Genomic DNA, 19,672 nt, shown 5'->3' with positions numbered 1-19,672 from the left:
TAGCTGAAATCAGCGTGAATCAACAATGCATGGAAGGTAAAATATATTCAGCCAAAGTCAATCATATACATAGAGGAATCGTACTGGCAGCTTTGAACGAATGGCTCATAGTTACATGAGATCCAAATTTGGTGTTTATCCCTACTTTGTTTGTTTACATGCGCAATCACTCAAGTCAAGAATTCGCAGATAGTGCGGGTTGCAATTGGACTTTAAGGCCAAATGCGCAAGTGATTTTTACTCAATCATTTGACAGAAAGGTGATTGATATTGATCTGGCAGAGAAACATCGTACATACACATGTATTATGGGTTTGGACCAAGAAGACTATGAGTAGTAGGCTCCAAACTTCCGTCATACTCTGCACCTTTCTGTAAGCACTGCTTATTTTGCTCAATAAACTCTGCAATTATGTTGTCATATCACTAAGTACTGCATCATACCACGTTCAATTTGTGTTGAATCAATCCACCAAATGTTGAAGATTGCTTGCCGTCGCGTCTCGGCTTTGCTCAAGTCGACTGTAACCACCAAACTTCTCACTTCCACAATCACGAGAAACATTGGTTGCGAATTCTCGCCACCCGCTATAGCTCTTTTGGCAATCCCATTAAAAGAACCAGTGAAATCGGAAAAATTACCAAAAAGGTATTCACCAGGTAGTTTTACTTTTGGAAGTTATGAGTGAATGGTAGTCGACGGTGTCGCTGCCTAGCGCAGTGCCAAGCCCTGCACGACGCGGACCGCCCAGTACGAACACACCAGCCTCGTCCATTACTCCCCACTTCCCTCCCCATCGCAACTCCACCACCTCAACCTCAACCTCAACCTTGATTCGCATCCATCCTCCAAAATCCACCTCGTCGCACGCACGCATACGCGTTTACCGTTCAACATTGTAAGCTGCTAAACCGTCGTATCGACCTGCCTGGCGTCTTGCCCCAGTGCGCCATCCTTACTGCAAGGCCTTTGACACAGCGAGTCGGCTTCGCGGTCTCCACGTTTCCGACTCGCGCATCTTCGGGGCGATACTCCAGCAAGTCACAGGTGGTAGATACGGCGGGCTTAGTGGGGCACGATTTTGGACGCGTCTTCTGCTCTTGCAACTGCTGCGACAGAGTCAGGGCTGCTCTGCGCGAACAACCGCGAAAGCCCGGGCGGGCGGGTTTCCTTTGCTGCTTGGTCGCAAAGGGGCATTTAGTGTTAAGTATACATTGCTGTAGAAAGAACTAATGAAAAATGGTGCTCAGCCTTGTTCGCAACCAAGGTGTCCCTGCCTTAGCCTTTCCTGCAAATGATGAATCCGTGTTGTGGCCGTGTTCTTTAAAGATCTTGCACTCGGACGACCAATTTTCCCTGTCTCTCGGACACTTTGTTTCAATACATGGCGTTCACGACCCGCAGCTCTTAATCCTTCGCTATGAAGGTGACAATCTTATCCCTGGGAAGATGTCACTTGGAAATGTTGGTGTCGCTCTCCCGGGTACATCGTTGGACGACATTGCGCGACATGGGAAACCTCGGCCGCGGATGCTGTCGCTGATGCTCAAAGCACCCTGTTCTGTATGGTATCCTCGCATTATGAACACTGAAGGGTCCGGCATTCACACCGGATTCCATAAGCTTTTACCGTTGGCCAGGGCGACAGAAGTGCGCATCTTGTTCGACATCAACTGGCTTGAGAAGAGCAACTTCTCCCGGCTTCAAAGCGTCATCGAGGGCTCTCGCCAGCTTACTGGGGTTTTAGCCATCCCACAGTTTACCCGTTGGTATGAGGAAGTAGACTGGTCAACTCTCAACTGTGTCAAGGATACTGAATCTGAACCTCTACCTTCCATCGAGCATACGGTAGCCGGGGCTGCTGCTCCCATTGAAGATACAGTAGATGACGCCCCGCCTCCGTACGCACGTGTGTCGGGCAAGCGCTCGAGAAATGGTGCGTCTTCCAGTCGGTCACAGTACTGACTACTTGCTAACGGACAATCTCCAGTTCGAACCAGCTTGACGCCCGAATCTCCTTTACCGAAGCGCCTCCTTCGAGACCATACATACGCGCGTTCTTCAAAAGAACGTACCCCTTCTGCATCACCGCTGAGTGCAAAATCCACAACGTCATCCACTGCCACTGTGCAGGTGGATGTTTTCCAAGACCTTGTCAAATCTGCCGTCAAGGAAGTCCTTCCAGATTTGTTGCGTGCCGAATTTCCTAGCATTCTGAAAGACCTCCTTCCAGGAATACTCGCTGGCTCCTCATCGTCGCCATCTCTATCGCCGACACGACATCCCGACCAGCTCGCGCACACGCCCACAAAGCACCGTCCAATCCCGAGTCAGAAACTGACCCCTTCAACAGTCGTCAGATCTGTCATAAGCACCTATACCGAGACCCACATACAAAGGATACTTGGTGATGCCCTCGATCAAGCCTCGCACCAAGCCTCTGAACTCCACAACTCGGCTAGCGTAGAGTTTGAGGATTACCTTGCTGACACTCGGCTTGATTTTGCCGCGCTCAAAGAAGACCACATCACTGCCTTTAATGACGAGTGCAATGAGAAGCTGGTCGAATTCAAAGAGCGTCTGGTAGAAGAGAGAGAAGAGGCAGAGGTCGAGGTCAAGGCACATGCTGATCGTGTGGTGCTCAAGACTTGGGATCGTCTGAATAGAGTGGACGGCGATGCATATCCTTGGTGCAAGTGCGTTTGTAGTACCCCGCATAAGCCGAGGGAGGGACAGGCGCGCAGGGCAATGTCTCTGCCTTTGTGAAAGAGGGAACTGAAGAAGCCTTGATTCTTAATTGACGACTTATGATATTTGATACTCTGTTGTAATGGCAAAAGTAGCAATGTAAAGCTTGATACCCCTGATTGTTATGTTCATCTCTCGTTCCATCGTGTCTGTTCTCGTGGCTACTGGATTAGATCGAGAGTCCCTGGACCCTATATAACCAAGTTCCTCATCGTCCCGACTGGGTTGCTTTTTTTGCGACTCGTCATGCAGGTCGAGGTTGCATCCGTCTCTAGCGCCATATATTGCACCGCACGTCCTCTTTCCTCAACCTGTTCGTTCCAGCTTGCCTGGTCTTGTCCACATATCTCGTAGAGCTCATCCCCGCATGAGACAGCGCTCGTGGCAGCTGCCTTGCTCCGATAGCAATGTGCATGTTCCGACGCCCCATCCACTGCCTGATGCATAGGACCACCATCGCATGGCTAGCCGTCTATGATACCCAGGGGACACTGGGACCGACTTGGCGTCCAACTCACCAGTTGCAACGCGACCTTCTTTCAACCAATCACCCCATGTCCTCCTATTCACCACCCTTATCATTCTTCCAGCTCCCCGCATAATGATGCTCCACCAGCTGTGGCGGCAACTCGCTCTGCTGCTCCGCCGTATACGTATTCGAACCAGCCGCAAACGATTGCCCCGGCATAATCAACACGTCCCCCACCAGCCTCGGTTGCATTATCTCATGAAACTCACTTATATCAAGTGTGCGGTTCATCTGCTTCTCCAGACTCTTAAACACACTCCGCGTCAAGCGGCGCGGGCCCGTAAAATCTACCACATCCCCCATAATCTCCAGCGTAACATTCTGAATCCCGATGCCGTGTTCCGTCGTCTCCACCCGCAGCGTCTCGAGGATATCGTCGACGACTTGCATCATGTGCGGTGACCGCGGCTTCGACATGATCGTCCAACTCGCAAACTGCCGCACGTATTTGCCCGGCCAGCCTTGGTCGAATTCCCAGCCTACGACTATGGCGGCGGAGCTCTTGTACGAGGCGGGGACCCAGTCATCGATGGGGATGTCCTTGCACGATACGTCGAGGTCGGACCAGATGCCGCCTTGGTCCCAGAGCAGCAGGTAGCGTAAGAGATCGGCTTTGAAGATGGGGATGGGGAGCGCGAGGTAGGTATCTACAATGTCTGGGCGGAAAGCGAATGTTTTGCGCACGTACGCGTCGCTGTCTTCGTCGGTCAAGAAGTGCGCTGTGTAGCCTGTGTTGTTCTTGATGCACGTATCTGTCCATGCGCGCGCTTCGTCAGATAGTCCATTCGGCCCAAGTTTGTACCATATGAGCTTTGGAATCTCCGTCGGCTGGGCACTATCTGCCGGAAGACCCGGTACACGTGCGATGAAGCTACCCTGCAGTGAGAGAAAATGGTACACGATTCCTATGCTAAAGAGCGCGGCTAACGCGTAGTAAGTCAGCGCTCTGGATAGCTGCGGGGGCCGCGCCAACATGGTGGGGAAGAAGTTGAACGAAAGAACTGAGGATGAACAAGGGGATACGAACACACGCGGGATGCGGTCAGCTTTTGTTACATTATTATTTGATTTCCCTCCAAGCGCGATCGCTGAGCTTAATCATTCCTATACGACGCTAATACGACCTTTTGGGCGCCTGCTTTCGCGCCTTGCATATGCGCGCCGCCCTGGACTAACATTGTTAGCGGGACGCAACAAGACATTTGGCAGGGCTGACCGCTGACATTCCTTTGAGTGATGGCTGTGTCCAATCATGCTAGCTGCTTAGTCGCGCCGTTTCGCCGCCCGCGGGATTCTACGGCGCTTCTAAATGCGACTTTGTTTGGTCCGCGCTATCAGCCCCTCTCTCTCCCCTTTATGGGCGCGGAGCTAGTGGGATTTCAGCTGCGCATGCTAACGTTTGGGGATGGGGCTGAGATCGGACGAGGGGGGGGGTGGGGAAGATCGGGCTACTGTGCAGTGTTGAATGTGGTTATAGGGATGGGGGCGATAGTAGTGTGTATCTATACCGAGTGTGGCGGTTGCAGACGAAGCTCGCTTTGAAGTTGCGATGCGAGATAGCGCTCGAGACGTTTGAGATACAGAGTACTCATTGCAATATCCAAAGCCTTATCATCCTGAGACCTAACCGATCGTGATGATTAGCACCATTGTTCAAGCGCTATCATCGCAGGATCTAAGTGACAGTGATGATTGTTGCTGTTTTCCACAGCGACGTTGATATTCTATCGAACCGATCGTTGTACTCGGACACGTCACGTGTATTGGAAGAAGAGTAGATATTCTAAGTATATCAAAGTAGTGTAGTACTCTAATCGAGAAGAGGCACAGTTCCTTGACGGCTTCTTTATTTCACCATTTCGACAATGTCGATCGCATGCCTGACGCCGCAGAGTCTTGCTGTCCCAAGAATATCCATAGAAGCTGCACGAGAAATATCTAAGTCTAGCAAGTTAGTTATTTCCCCCCTGGATATCTTGGAAATCGGCGTCAAGGGTCTGCTTACCTACTATCGCCTTCATCATCTTGATAACCTCCCTCTACTTTTCCTTGGTATTAGCCGTGACGATCTCCCCCAGCTTTTCCTTGATACCAGCTGTGGCGATCTCCGTCATCTCATTGGAAACAGTCTCAATCTCAATGACCCCGAGCTTTCTCATGATATCAGTCGTGGCGATCATCCTACTGCTACTCGCCCATAATCATTCGATGTAGCTCAGCACGCGCTGCACGGTCTCTTCAGCGTGCACTGCAATCACACCCAGCTCCTCGGCGTTCCAGTCTTCGCCGTCAGGGGCCTCGGCGATGAGGTGGCATCCTTCCAACACGAACGCTTTGAAGTGAGCATGTGCTGGGGTGAGTCCGGCTTCGCGCATTCCCTGAGCTAGCAGGTAAACATGGTAGCTGTTGAGGTTCTGGACATTAGACCATGCTACTTGGGCTTCCTTGACCATGGCGTCTGCTTGTGCTTGCGTAAACGGTTCGTTTTCTTCGTTGCCAGCATCTGCGAATGCCTGCAACTCCTTGTGCTCGAGTGGGTTGAAGGTGAGGCCTTTGTCGATGTCACTGACATCTGTCATCTCTGCAAGAGACGAGGCGTTGTCCTCTGACATGTCCTCAGCGGAGGTCTCATCAACGTCATTGTCGGAATGCTTGTTTGGTGGAAGTACGGCCTTCTTCATATCCCGAGCACCTTGCAATCTCTTGGTCGTCCCAGTCTCTGGTCTCTTTCGTCCTTGGTATGCATATTGACATGCTACCTGGTTCCACGCAGCAAGCCTTTTGCAGTTGCTCGTCGTCATGTCCCTATAGAGACTGAGGTGATACACTTCCTTTGAATGGACATTGTAGGGAGTGCATAAACCGTCGGCTTGCTCTAGCAGGACAAACTTGTGGACAGAAGTGAGCTCGACTTCTTCATCCGAAGATTTCACCACAACCATCAGCGGGAGGTCATCTTCGTCCTTGTCGAATGTAATGATCTTGTCCTCGTCTGGTCGATCGATGCCCACAGGACGGCCGTATTTCCTGACGATTTTCCCTGGTTGCTGCTGTGTCTGGGGAACCCAGCCCACAAGTAAATACCGGTCCATGTCTTCTCCAATCTCTTCAGCGGTCTCGGCGGTCGTCAACTCTAGGGATTCGCGTGGCTTTGGTCCATTTGGATTCTCTTCCCACTTCGCAATAATTTTCTTGTATACTACACTGGACAGCTTGCGAGCATTGATGAACACGGGCTTGGAATTATCGAAGATATCTGGGTGCTGGAATGCTGCACCGCCCGTTGTGAAGGACAGGTCTGGGATCTGTGCTTCAGTGGCTGCATATATGGCTTGGCGGGTAAATTTGATGTCCGTCATTACTGCAATGACGGGAAGGAGAAGACGACGACGGTGTTACAGAAGAGAGTGGTGTTTCTGGCAGAGGAAGTGGAGGCTGCTTGATATACCCACTGTATCCGACAGGCTCACCAATGGATAGCACGTAGCAATGCCAGTAACTTTACCTTGGGTGAAGTAATCACTCTCACGCCCGACTCTTTCACCTTTACTTGTTTCTTGAACCAGAAAAACGCCTCAGAATAGTTACAGTGTGTTCATGAGAATGTTTGAGAAGTGCGCCATCCTAGATTTAAGCCGCATCTCACTCAAGAAGGAAGAGGCAAAATCGAACCAACCGCCAGTTTCAGTATTCTTGGTGAGGCAGACATCCCAGAATGGAAGCTTCAGCTGCAGCTTTACCCAGAAGGCCTGCTGGTTCTGATGAGTGAGAATATGACCCAAAGGAGGTGAAAGAGCATGGATAAAGGTGAGATAAGTCAGTCATAGAAGCTGGAAAAGCTGAAGTAGTCGAAAAGGTCTAAGAATATGACGGTGAGAAGGGTTTGAAAGGTAGTGAGATCGAAGAAGACGACAGTGCCATGACAATGGTTCAGCTCCAGAATGACACCCCTCTCATCAGTGCGGCCAAATGAAAGCTCTTCGATACATTGCTGATCAGAAGTGAGTCCAGAGAAAGTCTGATCCGTAGACCTCTCTAGTTTCAGTATAATATCAACTATAGGACAAGTCCTCATACTTCTACCTTTACCTTCTCTACTGACTTATTCATTCGTAAGAAGAGCCAACTGGCTTACTATCATCCCAACCTCTTAGTTCGCAAGAGTGACGATAGCAAAGTAAAAGTGACTTATATTACTTGTGGGAATGGCAGTTGGATTGACACTGCGTCGGGATCAGGCCACGAGAAGTTTTAAAAGACTAAGACAGCTGCAGCTGGACACGAGTGGCTGCAGAAGTAAGTTTGTATCACATCTGTATAAAGCGCAAGGAGTTCAAAGACTAGTCCAGCTTGAGAGTGCGGCAGGCGCGCCACTGGTCTCATCGGAAGCAACGACTTATACGAGATTTATCCAAGGCTTCTAGGTATAACAGACGAATGAGCGTGGATGAAATGGTTCTCGGGCTGATTAGCGCTTAAGGATTGCAGGTTGAGAAAGCCAACAGCGAAGGTTCCAGAAGTGTATATTATATCCATATATGCCTAACAGCAACCTGCTCAATCTTAGAGATCAATTTATTCTTGGACCGGTTGCGAATGGCTGTATAGTAGTCACATTAGGCGTCCTGTTCATCTCTTCTAGCGCGCTTGTAAGGTAGGACGGGTGCAAGGTACAATGTTCCATTGCGATGTTTCATTGCGCGGTTTATTTGGCATCCCGTCGCAATGATGACCCGAGAATGCCCAAGCAGGTACCCGTTAGGCCATTTAGAGCCCCCCTACATAGCTGGCAGGCGTGTTTTCCCAGCCGCGGTAAGTAGATTCTTTTGTTAGCGGTATGATACGAGTACTCTAGGATGGACAGTCTAGACTGTGACACGTCCTGCTCACAGGGCGCTAGGGCAGTTCAGATCTTTAGCAGCTCATTCTACGGCGGTTGAAAGCCTGTTTAGTTACTCCTTCCGTTTTCGGCCTACTTTGGGTTAGTATGTAGCGGGTAGTCTGGGGGCTAGGCTTGCATAGATTAGGACACAAAACGGAGGGGCTGTTCGGTTGGAGCTCTGTTTTGCAGGGATATTATAGTTACGTCGTAGTCATACACCACGATTTGTTAGTCTCACTGAAGAAACAGCAGATATGTTGTAGCTACGTGGCGCAACGGAATTTTGGAACCCAATGGTACCTTGTAGATATCATCAAAATGAAGATTCGCCTTGCCGAAGAGAGGAAGACCTGCATACCAGTTCTGCGCTAGACAAGGACTCTTTTATTAGCGTTGCGGAGATACAACAGAGCTTTGTGTTACTGCACACGACGCTGTCTCTGGGGCTATTTTTAAGGATTTGCCAAATGCAGTTAGTGGAGTGCAGAACAAAGCTTAACCGACTGGACCCTGAATCCTTTGGGATTCAAGCAATTCTGCAACGGCTTGGTCGCTTGGCATTCGCACAGATTGATGTAACTTTATCCTCCTATGCTCGCTGAGTGTGTAAGATATTCTCCGCAACCCAGTGATTATGATGCTACAAAGACACCTCCAGTCAAACTCGTATACATAGAGTGATGCGGGACTGAGATTTAGGCTGAACAGTGTTGGACCTGCTCTTGTCTTCAGGCGTCCTGTGGTGGACCCTACGTAAGGCCCCCAAACTTAGGACATTTAGTAAATCCTCCATCTATGGGGCGACGGGACAACCGTCTGAATTACACTAAGCGAAGATCAACGGGGTCTAAGGCAGATATGGTAGGCAGTTCGACAGATGCTGGTAACGAGAAGTCAACTCGAAAAGAAAGGTATATAAGTCTCGAGCATTGTTCATCATTTCTCATCATCACACTCCCATCGATCACTCATCTCCCCCAAACTCACCTTCAACCGCAAAAATGCAATTCACCACCATCCTCTTCTGGGCTGCCCAAGCTGTAGGCGTCTTCGCAGCTCCCCACGCCGGCAATGAGGGCGAAGCCCCAGACTTCGCCAACTCCTCAATCCCACCCCCAAACACACCATGGATGAGCTTCACCGACAAAGCCGTATGTAATATCAAATTCCCTAAGTAAGCAGTCACTGACTCCTCCATCTTGTAGAGCCCACTCTCCCCCCGTGGCTGCGTTTCAACCGCTCCATACGGCTGCGATCTTGGCAAAAAGCGATGCTGGAAGGTCTGTGGTGATGGCGGCCAGTGGTGCTGGACCGCTCGCGGTGACGGATCTGGAGACTGGTACGGATGCACCGACTGGGGCTCGTGCAACCAGCAGCAGTCTTGCGGCATTAACTGCCACAACCCCAAGGAGTGCGGCTGCAACTGCGGTTAAGAAAGAGAAATGATAGACTCGATGCATGAGTAGTGCTTAGCGCTTTGAGTTGAGATTTTGAAAATATATGGAGAAAAGAGATCGGCTTACATGGTCGTATTTGTTAATGGATATTTGCAAATTATCTGGTGACTTGTGATGTTTAAAAGGTATGAGCTGCAATCTTTCCGAGTTTTATACCGAGGGACTATGCTGCTATGCAATCCTGGTCTACATTAATGCAGATAAGACTTGCTGTTAAAATTCCCGCGTATTTTGCCCTGGGAAGCGATGTATCCATGAAGACTGGCATATACATGATCGTAGCAAGATGATTCAGACATTATCACAATACGAGTTTGACTTTCTAATCATAAATGTTCAAACCAGGGGATAATGGCATTAATGGAGATTGTGAGTTCGATTTACACGAATATAGTGCTCTTATTCATCAATTCCACGCTAGACCAGCAGAATCACCATTTCAGCGAAGCGAACAGCATCCTCAAATTTCCCAAGTCATGTACAGCCAGTACATTCCTTAGAAATGTATTTCCCAAGAGAAAGGGTGCAGTGCCACCTACTTTTGGCTGCAAGGCAGGCTGGAAGCCAAGCCAGCACAGCACAGTCGAACCATTGGCGTGACCAAGCCAACCATCAAGGAGCACGTCTCTCTTGTTGATTGGGAGGTCCGTACCATTGATGCGGAGGCTTACGTGAGGAACTGTCGCATTACAATTGGCGATATACGAGCTGTCGTAAACCGAGTAATATGCTGGAGGCTGTATCGCTTCGGCAATGGCTTTCGCAGCGTCATCAGGGACATAGCTCCAGGGGGTTCCAGTATCGAGGATAGTAAAGATCTCTCCGCCGTCGGCAAAGACACCGGGAACCCATGGCACGAAAGTCTGGTTGATGGTGAATCCATCTGGCCTGGTATTCCAGTGGGTGTACTTGTTTTTCACGCTCCAGGGCGCAAACGTCGTAGTGCTAACTTTTGACTGGGCCCAGACCCCAGTAAAGGGAAGTCCGTCAAGTGGCGCACCTCCTACAGCCACGAATCCAGATGTGCTCAAATTTGCAGCATTCTCCGTTCTGTTGCCAAGATTGACTGAGAATATAGGTTTCTCCACTAAGCCCTGTTCGACTGCATTTTGGATCCAAGTCTTGGTAGCAATCCAGGTGTGGTTTGGGTCGGTTTTGTTATCAAGGTCTGAGTTATCTCCTGGATAGTATGCAGTATAATTGCCCAGTCCCCACCCTGTTATCGTCAGACATACATGCATCAGACTGCTAGACTATTTGCGATATCGCAAAAAATGGAAGATAGGACTTACCGATAATTCCACTAGTCATATTGTACGCAGTGCTGAGAAAGACTTTCTCCGCCAGCGACATATGCTGATTCCGGACTGTCAAACCTGCGATGGTCACGTCTTCGAGACCAACAGAGCCCCTGGCAAATTCTGCGGTGAGATATGTTGAGTTGAAGTTTATATTTGGTATTCGTCCCCCAGTATACTCGGCAGGACCCACCGATGCGAAGCCGCATGTGGACTGAGGCCTGCAGAGAGTGTAAGTCAATCTGTAATTCGCGGCCAGCTTCCGCATCATACTTACTTCACTTTGCTGTCGATATCAAAGCATGTGAAGTTGGCACTGGGTAGCCAAAATGAGTTGCTTCCGGTATCAAATTCAACAGCATGAGTTTTTCCTCCGAGCGTAACATCGATGGCATAGCGCGTTCCGTCCGTGATAGTTCGCGTGGGACCGGTGTTTCTATCAGCGGATCGAGCGGCTATTGAATTGAACACACCATTGTCAGCTTTCCGCTATGCTGCTTCGATGCAAGATTTTTGCTTTACCAATAGAATTGCCCGAATCGCGCTTGGCAAGCGGGTTTAGTGGGTGAACAGATCTTGCAACAGGAATATCGAATTCACGAAGGGCATCAGCGTTGTTTTCAAAGAATGCTCCGGATGAGAGTGGAATGAGTGTCTGCAACACCAAGGCTGCTTGGCATAGCTGGCGACGAGACATGATTGAGGGGACCGGCGATACCAGACACATGCTGTAGGGGAGGGGTAGGATTGTCTACATACTTATGTATATTTCGAAATGTTAGCTTAAGATGCTAAAGGTATAAGCATGGCGGCCCTGCTAGCTTAATTCTTAGGCGGACACTAAGACGGTGCAGGATGTTGCAGACTGGTCCTTTGGACCTCGAAAAATAAGCACTACGTAGTATGTGAACCGTATCTTCTCCAATGGATAACAAGACCCTTGATCACTCCGACCACTCCTGACAGGCGTGCAATCTACACGGAAGTCTAGAGGATCCTTAATTTGCCGCTCGACCACTGATAGCAATACTAGACGCTGCAGGGCTGAGATTTCTCCCTGCCCTCCTAAGTCATGCGTCCAGTCGTCCCGAAAGTAGAGGCGGAATCGGCGTTATTCTTAAATTATCCCTGCTGCTCGGCCAATAGCGACCGCATAAAGATTTTGGCCCGATTTGGCAGCCATTCTCAAGTCGTACATGGAAGCGATGATTAGGTTTCGAGGTCAGATTGGCTGGAATGGCCATGCGCATGTGGGAAGTTGTATTTGTTCTCGGTCGGCCTCAGATGCTTAGACCGCCTAACTGAGCATCTTGCAGAGCTCCCAGAGGTGCGGTACACCGTAAAGATGTTTTTTTTCTTGGCTTGATGTCGTACGTAGCGACAGCATGTCACCCCATTTAATAGGCATGATTTCGGTATAACGTGCAGACACTGCGTCGCGTTTTGAGGCAGTGCATGCCAGCACATCATGAATTACACAGTAGGTACTAAGGCATGCTGCAATAATATAGACTGCTGTAAACATCACAATACATAGTTAATGAGTCTCAATATGAGTGGACACAGCCATGTATATTTCGAAATTTTAGATTATACTTGCTGTTGCCACACAACGGGCGTCTGGCGTGCTTCTAACATGCAAAGGAAGAGATTGGTTTATCTTGAATACTGCGTACGTGGACATGTCACTAGAATAGCAACTCGCCGTAACATCGGGGCAAACACGAGCCGCTGAGAGAGTCCAGAACTGCGCCCGTTCTGCACAGCTGACCACCGTATAGCAACAGTCAGCCTTTCCAGCCCAGAAATACGCGTATTACTTCAATATGACAAGCGCGTCGTAGCAAATATTCCAACTATCTAGCAGCAGGAGTACCTGCTCGTCGGTTTCCCCGTTCATCGCCAGGGCGTGGATCTTCAAAGTTTGGACTCGTATTTTCGAGCGGTTTTCTGCGCCCGTGTCTCCGCACGTACCATCGCGCCACATCGATGGGCGATAGCTGCAGTACGGAGTACTTAGTACGTAGCGACAGAGATGTCATGCGTGCTATTGATCCGCGCAGGAATAGTGCAGCGCACATAAGACTGCTGCAATAGTATATGCCCTGTACAACCCATACATATGCGCAATACCGAGTACGACGATGAGTTCGGTAGTAGCACTTGGTTCATCCGCAATTGGTCCTGCGAGAGTTGATAGCGCCACAAGCTGTCCCCGCCATTCGTAGGGTGCACCAACTACGGGTGGCCCGGAAGTCAGCTAGACAACCCCGCCGACTAGAAGCATCGAAAGAAACAGAAGTACTACAATGGTTACAAAGACCAAGACCGAATTTAGAAGAGGATTTGTTGTCTTGCCTTGTCGGCATTGTCGGTGCTGCCATTGGCGCCAAGCATGGGAGAGCAGAGCATAAAGCATGAAGGCAGCACCTGATGTCTGTCGTAATCCCAGCTAGGCTATAGTTCGATATCAGGTTAGAGCAGAATTGAGTTTTCGACGCCGTTATGGGAAACCACAGCTCGCCATCGAGCAACGCGGTGTGCTGAGCAAAGGCGTAAATCACGTGACCGGCCTACTCAGAATGTACGCACGGACGCGAGATCTCTACACTAGCTACACCGAAACAACTACGCAACGAGACCAAGAAAAGTCGACGTGTGACGATTGACAATGCTGGAGATTCTCATTTGTTCCTCTAGTCGCCATTGATGACAGATGAAGTACGGATGCCCATCGCCCTAATTCGTGCAACATCCTGCTTAAATCTAATTGTTGTACGAAGAGGTGTTTTGATCACCTCTGCGAGGCTTCGGAGCGAAGAGTTCAGATGAATAAAGGAGCCGTGTAATAAGACAAAAAGAATAAAATGTACAGAGTTCGTGTTGTAAGATAAGTCAAGACGCCATCAATTTTGTTAATATACAACTTTTCAACGTGAAGTGATAGAGATGGCCCTAACAGATTTGGCGGTGAAGATTTTACTCATCATTGTAATCGCGGCAATAAAACTGCATTATGATCATGTATCAACAAAGACTTAGGAATACATGACATTGCCAGGGATGGCGCCAATCTGATCTACAAGATGCCGGGACACTAGAAGCCTCCCCGCCCTCTGATAGACTAATTACCCCATTTAGAATCCTCTCAATAACCCAATATCCACCTAATCTTTGGATTCCGAGATCAGCAGCCACAGCCACAGGCCTTGCAGTCTCCCTTGCCACACTTGGCAGCCTTGTTGTTGTAAGACCATTCGCAGTCCTGCCACCTGCCACAGGGAGTCCAGCCTCCATTGCCACTTTCGTATGCAAGCCAGCACCAAGTCTTCTTGAGACCAACGTCAGCATTGACAAAAGGGCCGTCGCAGTTCCTCCAGCACCAGCCCTTATCGCATCCATAATCGTAATCGTAGCCGGAGCCACGGCCTCCCTTTGAGCAAACGCCCCGTTTAGCGATCGCCGCAACCTCGTCGAGAAGGTCTCCGCGCTTGGAAGAGTTGGTGACTTCCGTCTCTGAAGCTGGGTCGTACAGAGGGCTGGCGATTCCAAGCTCAGAGGGATGCTTCTTGCACTTTCGGAGAGCAGAAATGTCGGTGCCTTCGGGTAGGGTTGCGGGGTCCCACTCCATGACTCCGAGTTCGCCACAATCTTCAACAGTGGCTTCGACCGCCTCTGCGGTCGGAGAGCATAGAGCTCCGGTAGCGGCGAGGCCGAGAAGAATAGACAGAAGCTTCATTTTGGTAGGGTTGAAAGTGGAAGACGCCGTTTTGATGATGGTTGTCTGTGTAGCTGAGGGCTGTGGTAGAATTCAGGCAGCGTAGCAGATGTCATTTATACGTTGAACACTCTGGTAAAGCTGTTATGGATATTCGCCAGAAGAGGACCTTGTGGTTGCTTGACGAACTCGGCTCCATGAGGCCCCCTGACCTGAGACTCTGTGTATGCTGTTGGTCTTCATGATCAGAGTCTGATCAGGCTAATGTGGTTCTATGATATACGAGCTACCCACTCTTTGGCGTGAGTATGCCTCCCGGGACTGGGGACCTGGATCAAACCGGTGAAATCCAGAGGTTGGCACGCACAATTAAAGACATAGGAAACAACTTGCAAATGCTGATTGCAAACGTAGTGATACAACCTGTCCATGTTTTGTAGACATTTCTTCTAATCCTTGCATCTTCAATGTTAGGAAGGCTGACGATAGCGACTGCCGTTCCTCCATTGATTGCTATCTTCGTTAGCGAAGCCGTAGTGAAGGCGGGTCCCGGAACCTCCGCACCACTCGCTAAACATTGCCTATATTCGAGTATTTCGGTGTCACCCAACCTCGAATTTTTCATCAAACTGAGAGGCTTAGTTGTTGGTTGTAACACTGCGCTAACCCGGCATGGAATCTCATTCGATCTTTGATCCCCGAGGCTGGAGGGCCTTGCAGTAGCTTAGCGAACTTGGCTTCATAAGGCCCACTACGAGGTCGTATTGGGAATCGCCTTATTGAGTTGTTCAGGGAAATTATACGAAAAAGCTCGTATTTAATACGTAAATGATTTTTTTTCGCCGACGTCCGGACTTCAACGTTATGATGGGCAGCACTTCCTCGGAGTGAGTTGTAACTTTGGTTCTCAACACCACGACACGAAATTACGTTCATGAGGTTGCTAGTAGATTACTGCAAACATCAGGTGATATGATTTCTGATGTTTTGACAACCATTATAGCAGTCTTGTTACTCCAATCACTTCAATGTCGTCAACTTTGTAAGCCTGACGACGTTCACATGCTGCTTATTCGTCACTATCGATTTCCCTGCCAAAGATTCTCCGGCGGAACGGGCCGGAACCAACCGTCTGCTCAGCCGCGCCACTAAGTTCATATTCTGGACACTAACTCCTATTTTACTAGGTTATCCGCGCATTTGTTTCTTGCCATTCTTAATACAACACAAGGGAACATTTTAGTTGTATAACCGGTGTTTGCTAATCCAATGCCCTACCTTGATTGTCTCGCGATACCTTGACAATGTAGCACAGCATCAAAAGTCCCGTTGATTGTCTCTGTTCCAGCCAATCAGGCTAGATACGACCTAGAAACATTTGATAGTAGTCCGCCTCTCTATAGACATTCAGCCATCATTAATCATTCTTTGTTGTTAGTAAGCATCGAAGATAAGCGCGTACTTGAGTATTAAAAGGAGTCCCTAGATGCTAGCCACTTTTTTCGGATACCAAATTTCGAAGTCCGTGATTTAGATGTTAGTGCAGCCGAATACCCGAGTCTTGGTATTGTGGGTAGAATCGTATCCTCGAATACATATTGTAGCAGATTATGTCCTTGAGCTAGTAGAGGGAACAGATCATGACTAGTAATCTAGCCGGTAGAAGGGAAGTATCAGTGTTATAGCCGATAGCTGTCGCTAGGACTGTTCTTACAAATGGCTGGGGCATCGGTGGGGAAGTCCTTGAAACTCCGCAGGCGAGATGATAATTGTCCAAATTATGGTGTTAGCGGAGGTGCTATAGCTGTAGATGACGTATCTCTGTCATGATGGTCATGTGAACATATTCCGGATATGGATTCTCCGTAGATCTCTGTGAGTATATCCGCGTAGTTATAGAGGGTTCACAATGACGACTCGATACCGGTTAGTCTCCAATCATTGACATCTTGCTATCTTATGTGCGATTGCCTCTCTTTCCATTGCATATAGCTCTACGCAGAAAGCTGTGAAAATGATAGGAAAAAATCACTTGGGGATAGTACGCATTTTGGCATGATAACAATACCATAGTAAGAGCAAGCACTGTGAGCTCAGTGATGCAAGTATGCGTCTTGGACTAGATATGTTGCCAACGCGACACATCCATTCTTCTCATAAGAATCGTCTGGGTCGGAGGTATGGTATGCACATACACGATGAGCATACTGTGTACAACGTTGCTTGGAGAAGATTGATCATAGCTCTTCGCTCGCTACTTTTCCCCGCCTTCTAACTGGACCACATGCCGACAATTGACCGGAGGAATGCACAAGTTATCGCAATTGCAGCTATGCATATTCACACGCACATTGCATAACGCGCACAATTCCAGGGCCCCATAGATTCCGAAGCACAAGCCGCAAATTGCCAAATAGTTGGTGTTCGATGTCGGCAAGACGCATTCACCGCCGTTTGGCGCCCCCACCCAGCCGGTCCACCCCGCCTGGATTAACGTCGCTCCGACGTCACCACGTTGGCTGGGGCAACAACCGAAGTCTCGCCTGTGGCTACGTAAGCCACCCACTAGCGTCTTCCCACTGAATATTTAAACCCTTCATCTCACCTCTCTTCTGTTCTTTAGCTCTGTGAGTCTTTTTCCCACGACCCCTACTGTTGAGACCAGTTCACTAACAGCATGAAGCTTTGCCTTTTGGCTTAGATCAAGTGTAGTATCTGTTCTTTTCAGTTTAATCTCTGAAACGTGACTACGGTCACATTCAAGATTATTCTTATTTTTGCACCTAGTGGACGGCTCCCTGGGCTTGCTCATAGTCGTCCTCACAGTGTCGTCCGTATCGCACTACCTCGGACTGACGCGAACTTTTTCATCAAGTCTTCTGGATAGCTCCTGTTGCCCTGTTGCTTGAGGAAGAAGATAGTCGCGATTGTAAAATTTCAATACCAGTAACAATACGCTCAACAATACACCCAACAATGCGTATCCCTAGTCTTTCCCCTATCTCCTGCATGGGCTGCGCCTCACGACACGTCAGCTCAATATACGTGTCAACGAATGATTAGCATATACGTTTATCCGTAATCCCGCTTGTATCATCTCGAACCAGATCCACACGCATTGACAGTGATATCCAATATGGCAGTGGAGATGAGTCAATTATCTCCAATTAGATGAGACGTAGAAGCGCCAGGTTTGCCTCTTATCTCGGTTAGCTCTTAGCGAAGCGTTTTATTGGCCATATCGCCGTAACACGATACTTTTATGCTCCGGCATTGCCGAAGACACAGTCAGTGCAGCGCTTGCAATCAATGAATGCGCCGTAGTTACAATATTGGAATTCCATTTTCGTGTCCAACAGCAGTAAAAGAGGGACGGGGGCGTAAAGACTAACGTTTACGGTTAGTTATGCTATTAGTGGCGCTACGCATTTATCTATTCTTATAGCTCTACCCACCGGTTAATTGGTTTGCGTCGCTGTGCAATGAGGGCATAGACCTGATCTTGCGCAGCGCTCTGTATGTGATGCGATATAGTTCCTCGCAGATCATGCTATGCACAGCACCTACCCTTATCCTCGTCTGCCACTGCAACTGCTCTAATAGGCTAGTACCTAGCATACCTACATGCGTGAGTGGAGTTCTGCAGTTTACCTATACGCTACGCTCGATGGAACGTTGCGGCGCAAGGATTGCTTATAGCGAATTAGAACTGTGTCTCTGGCACTGCCGTTGCGTTTTCGACATGTCAGTGCCAGCGCTGCGCTGCCTATTAGCTGCTCATGTAGGCCTGGCCTAGTTTCAGCCTAATGCGCCTTGCACCTCTCTAGAACGGACATCATTTCCGACTGCGTTATGTATATGTTCGTCAGCAGTCGTATATATACTCGTAGCAGAGAAAGTAATTAGAGAGATGTGCACCAGTAACGCCTACAAGTTGCAACTCATACTCACGCTCGTACCCCACGAAATATGTCCGCCATAGTTACCAAGGAAGCCTTCGTCAAAGTCCTTCGCACTCAGGTGCAGTAGATAACGAGCCTGTTATCAGATATCGACCACCAACTGAACGCTTTAGAGGAGTCTTCATCAACGACAAAAAAGCAAGTAGAGAGGCGCTAACTCCGCTCCGGACCAAAATCTGGGAAGCAATAGCGGCTATATCAGTTAGCTAATCAGATTAAGAGATCTAAGTCTTAGACCTATAATATCTTTGAATAAATTCTCGATAGAGTAAGGGCCTTCTCAAACACAGATTTAACATCATTAAAAGCTCAAAACATTCCGAAAGAGGCCGTAGCATAGAATTCTACATGCTTTAGCAATCAAATCGATTAGATTGAATAAGCCAACATTAAGTTGATCACGAGCGGCGCTACGGTTAAAGACAAATTAATAGCCTCTAGCAAAATAAGCGCAAGCACTATCGCCTCAATAAATGTGGTACCGAAGAGTCCTCAGGAGCCTCTACATAGGCACGTTTTACCCATCTTGCCACATAATCCACCCAACGAGCAGGCACTCAACGAGCAGGCACCCAACGAGCAGGCACCCAACGAGCAGACACCAGCTCCACGATATTCATATCAACACTTACAGCTTTTCGAGAACATGGTTTTAACTATACAGAAGGCACAAACCGACCTTGAACACAGCAAGGTTACTAAACATGGCTACCTCATACTAGAGTCTAGCCCCCTTGACGAAGACTTATCTGAATTTTGGGATGGATATGAAGCGGTGCCCTATAACAAGAATATGGTATAGGGATTTATTCTTCAGCCTCATGATTCTGGTTACCTAGAAGTTTTAGTGGATCCATCAGCTTCTATTAATCTCACTACTATTCCCTCATTTGAAGAAACATCACAGCCACCATAAGACCTAGAACAAGACTTTTAGAATTAGATTAAGTGTCAGAATACGGGTATATCTCAGGTGGTGGACAGAATCCGGGTGTTCTCGAGTACCCGGATTCTGTGATCTCAGCCAATCAGGGCTGATCGCCAAGCCCACCCTAGGAAGGACCGATACATGAGCCA

The 19,672-nt window shown here is 48.7% G+C and overlaps 7 protein-coding genes across 7 annotated transcripts; 3 read left to right on the top strand and 4 right to left on the bottom strand.

The window, feature by feature from the left end:
- Positions 1–1,240: 1,240 nt before the first annotated feature.
- Positions 1,241–2,767, top strand: COCCADRAFT_95564 (uncharacterized protein; the record flags this gene model as incomplete). Its single annotated transcript, XM_007713868.1, has 2 exons — positions 1,241–1,937; positions 1,992–2,767. 2 exons carry the CDS (start codon positions 1,241–1,243, stop codon positions 2,765–2,767), a joined length of 1,473 nt encoding a protein of 490 aa, XP_007712058.1.
- A 544-nt stretch (positions 2,768–3,311) lies between these two features.
- COCCADRAFT_95570 (glycosyltransferase family 32 protein) lies at positions 3,312–4,253 on the bottom strand (the record flags this gene model as incomplete). Its single annotated transcript, XM_007713867.1, has 1 exon — positions 3,312–4,253. The coding sequence occupies one exon, from the start codon at positions 4,251–4,253 to the stop codon at positions 3,312–3,314; it is 942 nt and encodes a 313-aa protein (XP_007712057.1).
- A 1,226-nt stretch (positions 4,254–5,479) lies between these two features.
- On the bottom strand, positions 5,480–6,637 carry COCCADRAFT_4833 (uncharacterized protein; the record flags this gene model as incomplete). The annotated part of the gene is made up of 1 exon (XM_007713849.1): positions 5,480–6,637. One exon carries the CDS (start codon positions 6,635–6,637, stop codon positions 5,480–5,482), a length of 1,158 nt encoding a protein of 385 aa, XP_007712039.1.
- Positions 6,638–9,161: 2,524 nt separating this feature from the next.
- Positions 9,162–9,593, top strand: COCCADRAFT_36559 (uncharacterized protein; the record flags this gene model as incomplete). The annotated part of the gene is made up of 2 exons (XM_007713866.1): positions 9,162–9,311; positions 9,366–9,593. 2 exons carry the CDS (start codon positions 9,162–9,164, stop codon positions 9,591–9,593), a joined length of 378 nt encoding a protein of 125 aa, XP_007712056.1.
- Positions 9,594–10,048: 455 nt separating this feature from the next.
- Positions 10,049–11,612, bottom strand: COCCADRAFT_95561 (uncharacterized protein; the record flags this gene model as incomplete). Its single annotated transcript, XM_007713865.1, has 4 exons — positions 10,049–10,833; positions 10,910–11,136; positions 11,193–11,370; positions 11,438–11,612. The coding sequence occupies 4 exons, from the start codon at positions 11,610–11,612 to the stop codon at positions 10,049–10,051; spliced, it is 1,365 nt and encodes a 454-aa protein (XP_007712055.1).
- A 2,490-nt stretch (positions 11,613–14,102) lies between these two features.
- Positions 14,103–14,654, bottom strand: COCCADRAFT_95603 (uncharacterized protein; the record flags this gene model as incomplete). Its single annotated transcript, XM_007713864.1, has 1 exon — positions 14,103–14,654. The coding sequence occupies one exon, from the start codon at positions 14,652–14,654 to the stop codon at positions 14,103–14,105; it is 552 nt and encodes a 183-aa protein (XP_007712054.1).
- A 4,341-nt stretch (positions 14,655–18,995) lies between these two features.
- On the top strand, positions 18,996–19,397 carry COCCADRAFT_95598 (uncharacterized protein; the record flags this gene model as incomplete). Its single annotated transcript, XM_007713863.1, has 1 exon — positions 18,996–19,397. A coding segment is annotated over one exon (402 nt), but the record flags the coding sequence as incomplete, so codon positions are not given.
- Positions 19,398–19,672: the final 275 nt, after the last annotated feature.

This window comes from Bipolaris zeicola, assembly GCF_000523435.1.
Source record: "Bipolaris zeicola 26-R-13 unplaced genomic scaffold scaffold_69, whole genome shotgun sequence".
Classification (NCBI taxonomy): Eukaryota; Fungi; Ascomycota; class Dothideomycetes; order Pleosporales; family Pleosporaceae; genus Bipolaris; species Bipolaris zeicola.
Note: the sequence above shows the minus strand (reverse complement) of the source record. Positions and strands in the feature narration are given on the sequence as shown.